General features: G+C 37.2%; 1 protein-coding gene across 1 annotated transcript; it reads right to left on the reverse strand.

The window, feature by feature from the left end:
* Positions 1-3,097: 3,097 nt before the first annotated feature.
* LOC134745032 (immunoglobulin superfamily member 10-like) lies at positions 3,098-5,509 on the reverse strand. The gene is made up of 2 exons (XM_063679004.1): positions 5,488-5,509; positions 3,098-3,967 (listed from the first exon to the last, which is right to left on the reverse strand). Exons 1-2 carry the CDS (start codon positions 5,489-5,491, stop codon positions 3,129-3,131), a joined length of 843 nt encoding a protein of 280 aa, XP_063535074.1. The 5' UTR covers positions 5,492-5,509; the 3' UTR covers positions 3,098-3,128.
* Between the last annotated feature and the right edge of the window lie 1,267 nt (positions 5,510-6,776).

Below are 6,776 nucleotides of genomic sequence, written 5' to 3' on the forward strand. Positions count from 1 at the left end.
TAAGACAAGTGGGGTGATTAATAGCTAAAAACATAACAACCATATAAGGCTGCGCATGCAGTAAAGGGTTAAGTAGGTAAGTTTAGGTTTAAGATAAAGTTAAGTTACATATCAACCGCTAACACAAACGCAAAGGAGCCTCGTCTGCCAACAAACCACTGTGTGGTTTGGCAGAAGAAAATATGTATTAATAATATAATAAGTAAGATCTTTGAATAAACGTTTATTTATTTATTTTTTATTTATTAATTTTTTCCACGCTGTATATTATTCTCATAGGAATTTGAAAGGAATTTGACGGGTATGGTGGAAGTGTGGAAATATCCCATTGACATATATATATCTCAGGAGTCTCAGGACGGGCCTTACGGGCAATCATGGGCAATAAGAATTGGGCCTGTACAGCGGTGTGCCACCGCTACATCGCGATTGGTTGATGAGTTCGCATCACGCGCGCGATTGGTCGCAACTAGTTGCGTTAGACTACACGATTGGCTCGAATTCGTAAGATACACCGCTGAACTAGCACCATTCTTAAGGCCCGTCCAGAGGGCCTACCGCGAACCACGTTCGACGTGTTGCCCTCCTGTCACACTTACGTACGAATTTACAAGTGCGATAGAGAGGCAACACGTCGAACGTGGTTCGCGGTAGGCCTTCTGCTATATAAATATCTGCAAAGTAAATATGCGCAGAATTAGTTTGGTCCGACTCAACCCACAACCCCAAACGGCTGACTGAGTTTCCAAAAGTCACTAAAAGGTCTGATCAACTTAAACCGGCTGAATTTCGTTTCCTCGCCAGGGATACGCAATCGGCTTACTTGTCAAGGCCGTATCTTTTATACGAGTTTTTATGAAAAAAACCGGCCAAGTGCGAGTCGGACTCGCCCACCGAGGGTTCCGTACTTTTTAGTATTTGTTGTTATAGCGGCAACATAAATACATCATCTGTGGAAATTTCAACTGCCTAGCTATCACGGTTCATCATTCACAGCGGAGTCTTAGTAATAGGGTCCCGTTTTTACTCTTTGGGTACGGAACCCTAATAATAATTTCGTAAAACAAACCTACTAGCCTCAAATAACTTTCAACCCTATTTTCACCTCGCTAGGAGTTGAGTAAAATTTTCTTCACGCATATCAGAACACAATATTTGCACGAATCTTTCACACTTTCCGTAGTTTCGTCTGTGAATGTGATTTGCTTAGTGGGTCTTAACTTTACACGTTCGCGAACGGTAAAGTGATGTCATGTGTCATAGGCCAAAGGAAACAAAACACTACGCGAATGCTATAGCATTCGTGTCCACGAATGTGTTAAGTAGTCATAAGTACCATAATTATTTAACATTATTCGATGTAGTATGTACTTGTAGAAGAGTATTTATTGTAAATGTTACGCTCTACCATAATATGGTAGAGCGTAACATTTGATGTTCATTTGACACATCATAATGATTCTAAAGGTACTTATTTATAAGGACTGTACAAAATATGGTTATAATTGGTGAATGCTATGACTATAATTTGTTTGTAGTTTGCAGTTTTAACATGCGCAAACTTAATTAGCTTTACAGGGTACTAGTAAGTACAGTGAGCTGCGAAATTACATGAAGAAAATATGAATTCATTCATTGATAAAGTCGCCATGCACTTTTGCGACTGATGGTACATAATACGTAGTTCATAGTTACGTAACGTCTTCAGCTTTTCGCTTTATGAAGTTCTCGTGTTATATTTTAATCCTTTTCATGGTAAATTTAAATAAAATTGTAAGTTCAAGCCTCATTTGCGCCTCTACGAATAAAAGTGTGTAATCCATATAATATATCTTGTAAGGTATATTAAAGGTAAGATAGGTAGCAAAGAGATAGGTGCGGGCTGAATAACAGCGCTGTGCAGCAACATAGCCAGACTCGCGGCACAAGCTGAGTCCCGAGCCTCTTGTCGCACGCAGCATTTATATGTTAACTATTCTAAATATAACATTTAAAACTTTCGCGGTTTGAACACATATTAAATCACATTTAGAAACGGGTCTATCGCGAATTTATTTTGTTACCTTTATTTACCGACGTTTCGACACAGGTTTCACTGGTCGTGGTCGCGGCTAACTGACGTCCCAGCAAAATGTCAAAACAGAGATTTGTGTGACTACCCCACGAAAAATAACAAAATAAATTCGCGATAGACCCGTTTCTAAATGTGATTTTATAATTCTAAATGTCATATAATTATATAGCTAGTTCCTAATATGTACTTGTATAGTGCTGTAATTTAAGCTTATTGTACCTACTACTGTTTTTTTTACTGTGACAACTTTTTTTTATATTGCCAAGAATACGTTTAACTAGTTTCGTTTAACGACATCTTATTTCGTCACTGTAAACCTTAATTTGAACAACAGGAAACTAAAATTAGGTACTTAAACAATGCAGACTTTTCACACCTAACAAAATGGAAACACCTAACGGACACAGTTTGCCAAACTTTGAGATTTAGTTTTGGACCAGCGAAGTTGACTGCGTCCAGATTATCTTGAACTCCCTTCTTTGAGCTTTATCATTGGATAGTAAAGGACCCGCAGGTCTACTTATGGTGGAGGGTGTAAAATTTATAATTGGCCATAACCCTCCAATATGTGGCTCTTGGCGTAGTAATTAAGCAGTACATTTGTATTTGTAGTGGCAACTATGACTGTACTTAGGATAGAATTGTGTATATGTAAACCCTTGTAAAAGCCAAATTTGAAGTACTTAATACGTAACAATATGAAAAGGGTCATATTTAGGTGTTTTAATTGGAATATGAATAGTTAATTTCAAAATTGTGACATACCGACGTGTTACATGAAACTTTAGATATTAAATATGTAAAATGGAACTGAAGGCGGAACATAGTGGCAACATTAATTGAGTTTGACTTGTCACAACAATCCAAAAGTTTTAATAAATAAAATAATTAATCTTGCTTTATTACTAATTTACAAACTTAAATAAAGTAGCAAAGTAAAATGAACATGCATTTAAAATTTGTGGCATTGAAAACATTTTCTACATGAACACTTCTTATTAAACAAACCTCTCTTGCTCAACACATTTCAGATTACCTAAATATCTGTGAATAATTACGGCGAGCACACCGGCTTTTCTCCAAAGTAAACACATTTCAGATCCACTTCGTTTTTCCTTGCCACGATTTTGTCCAAGTACGCGCATCGCCAAGGGTTCTGGTGATAGCAGAACCATGTCAACCGCGCTCCGTCGGTGGCGAAGAAATTCTCAGGCAGATGTGTGAGCCTGTTGCCTTGTAAATACAACTCTTGTAGTGGAGTATTTTGAAACGCTCCCGGCGCCACGGACTCCAGCAAATTATCTCTGATTGATATTGTCGTTAAACTGTTCAAAGAGGTCAAAGCAAACACTTTATCGTCTACATAAGTTAATTTGTTACGATTCAAGTATAAATATTTCAATTTCGTCAAACCAAAAAACATATCTGCGTGTATAAACTCAATTTTATTATCATTGATGATGATAAATTCTAACTGTTTTGTTGAAGAGAAGGTTCTTGGATGGTCTAATTTAGTTATTTCGTTACCAGTTACGTGTAGGGATGTTAAGTTTGGGAGAACTGAATGTGCACCAAAGACCGGCATTGTTTGAAGATTGTTTCCTTCTAAATGTAGGGTCTTCACTCGTATTACACCACGAAACACGGCTGGATCCAGATAAGGTATGTCATTGTGGCTTATCCTAATCATACTTAAATTAGGGAGACCATTCAGATCCTCCTCCGTTAGGTTGTTTATGCCGCATCTGTCCAGGTGTAAAAAATCGATATAGTCGTTTGATGACCCTCGTGGTATATTTTCTTCACCGTACGAGTATCTGCATTGAGTCCAAGTGGCAGCATCGGCTTGTGAGGTGATCAGCGCGGCGACCAGCAGCAGTGATGTCAACGGTCCTGGAAAGGAGGGGTCACAATGCAGACCAGAACAGAATTATTTTAATACAGGAGAGTTGTTAGTCAGAACTACTCAGAACGCGATATTAGGCCAGGCGCGCATTATTGCGACACGTTTTTAGAATCGCGCTGTAGGTAATATATCGCAGAAAATTCACAGAACGCGATGAAAAAGTCGATGATTTGTTCATTCTCAACATGGATTTCGTACTAGTCGCTTACCTTGCCTTTGCTCCTTCGGAGGAGTAGAAAAAAGAAATTAATGTCTTCAATATGCGATCAGTCATACGGCTGAGTATTAATCCCACGAAGGTGATCATCCTTCTATTTTCATAATTAAATGGTCAACATATAGCGTCTCGTCTTGTGACTCCATTGGAGAAGCAGGTTCCGTCATGTCGCGCACTACGTTGCATTTCTATCACAAAATTATCGCACGACAAAAAATCGTAGTGCGCGCTTGGCCTTATAGCGGAAAATAAAACTAATCTTTTACCAACATTCAGAATTTCAGATTAATCATAAAGAGTCAAACATTTGCGGCACGTAAGTACAATGGGGTTGGCCGGTCGAAATAATTAGCAGATGGCGCCAGCATAGCTTGCCCTGTCAATCCCTAGAATTGTGTCAAATTATTGTTTTTTTAATGCCCTGGATGGGCAGAAAAAGGGGCAAGCTATGATGGCGCCATCTCTGCAAACCTTTGACAGTTGCCAACCCCATTTGAAAAGTATATAGCGCGCGGTTGTTTTATGCGATAAACGCAGCGTTGAATGAATGCGTTAACGCAATGTATGAAAAATTACGATGCGCTTATGTCATTTTTCCTACATTCCGTTGGTCGCATGCGTTCAACGCTGCGTTTATCGCATATAAAAGACCGCGCGCTAAAGGCCAATTCGGATTAAACAATATGTTAAGGTTTTAACAGTTGGATTGGATATGATCCGTGTTTTTAACCCTAATTAAAGTACTTAATACACACATTCATTAGTTCAATAGTTAAGGCTGTGTATAATATTTGGTTTTAGAATAGAAAATAAATTATTAATTATTCGTAAGCACAAATACAAAATAGAAAATTATACAAAACAGGAAAACATAAAAAGTTGAGTGCCACGAAATGGTTTTATAAGTAACCATGCCTCCGACCATGACTTTGTCCGTGTAGAGTCGTGTCATTTCAATCACAATTTCCCCTTCATTCTTTCGAAAATTCCTAACTTGGCTTCAGCTTTACGACATTTGAAGAATACAGCGACGTATATTCAAAATTTTTTGGTCAACCTGTAGCTATAAGTTTTTTGTCAGTAAATATATATTTTTATTCGTATATTTACGCAAAATTTTATGAACTTGAAGAAATTTAACTACATAAGTAGCAGGTAAATTTAAATTTAAAACGTGTTAGGAAAAAAATGGGTTTGAATAGACAACATAAATTTATTTTAATATTCTGAAGATCAAAAGACACTAAGTACGCTTATTACGCTCTGTTATATATGTTTAAAAGTACTCACCCATGATTACTTTTTTGGCTGGTACCATAATTAAATTGTAGAATTGAATAGTAAATTAATTCAATATTTAATTTACTTAATACTCTCAATAACAAGTTTGAGACACGTCTTCACTAAACCGCAAGCGGATGGAGAATATTTTTTTTATGAATTGATTAAACTGGACCTTGTCACGTTAGTTATTTTTGTTGAAACCCAGTCACAAGTGAATAGACTAATTTTTTATTCGAATTTAAGTTCTCGGGAATCATATTAAGGTAATAGTTCCAGTGAATGACCCACTCAGATAGGTCTTTTCTAGTCCGAGGATGTTCCTGTTGATCCAGAGTGGTGATCATAATCGTGACTGGAGTCGGCGGCGACGCTGCGAGCGTGATAGGTGAATTTACAAATTAAACTCAATTTGTTCGCATTGACACCTCACAAGTATCTATAGCTCATATAAATTTGCAACAGTGAAATGAATAGCGAAAATTATCCCGCTTAATCAAAATTATCCTTAGTCAAAATTCTATAAAACGGCCGTCACCTTAACGATTATTACAAGCTTTTTATTAACTTGCAATGTACCTATGTAAGTATGTATGTAATATGTAACTATGTTTGTAAGGGTCAAATTTAATCTTACAAGTTAAATTTGACCCACTTCCCGATTTCCGATGAAGCCGAAAATTTTCATACATGACGTATGCATACATGATGTAAGTCGGGTGACAATGCAATATTATGGTAACATCAAGCTGATCTGATGATGGAGACAGGAGGTGGTCATAGGAACTCTGTGATAAAACAACGCAACCTAATTGTGTTTGGGGTTTTTGTAATTGACTCGATGAGTATTAGTTGTCTGTGGAAAGAAAAGTACAGTCAGCGATAAAAGCTTGTACCAAAAATGAAATTTTTACCAAAAACTTATTTTTAAAATTAAATCAAGCCCAACCAAAAGAGACCTAATGGAAGTCATAGGGACCATCATACAACGCGACGAGTATAGTCTATTAAAAATTAATGGGATGGAAATTGCAAACCAAATACCCTAACTATTACAGTGGAAAAGTTTTCAGTCGGTGTGCATGTCATGACCAGGGCTGCCCCGCGCTAATTTAAGACCTGGATTAACTGAGACAGCTGACAGGCACATGGCGTGTTTATCCTAACCCTAACCATGGATCTATGGAAACGGAAGCACAATATATATCATACCATAAAATCTGCCTATTTTGCTCCCCACTGGTTAATTTTTTTATATATAAAAAACTCACAACCTCATTTAAGACAGCATAATAATT

Source organism: Cydia strobilella, chromosome 10, assembly GCF_947568885.1.
Source record: "Cydia strobilella chromosome 10, ilCydStro3.1, whole genome shotgun sequence".
NCBI classification, from domain to species: domain Eukaryota; kingdom Metazoa; phylum Arthropoda; class Insecta; order Lepidoptera; family Tortricidae; genus Cydia; species Cydia strobilella.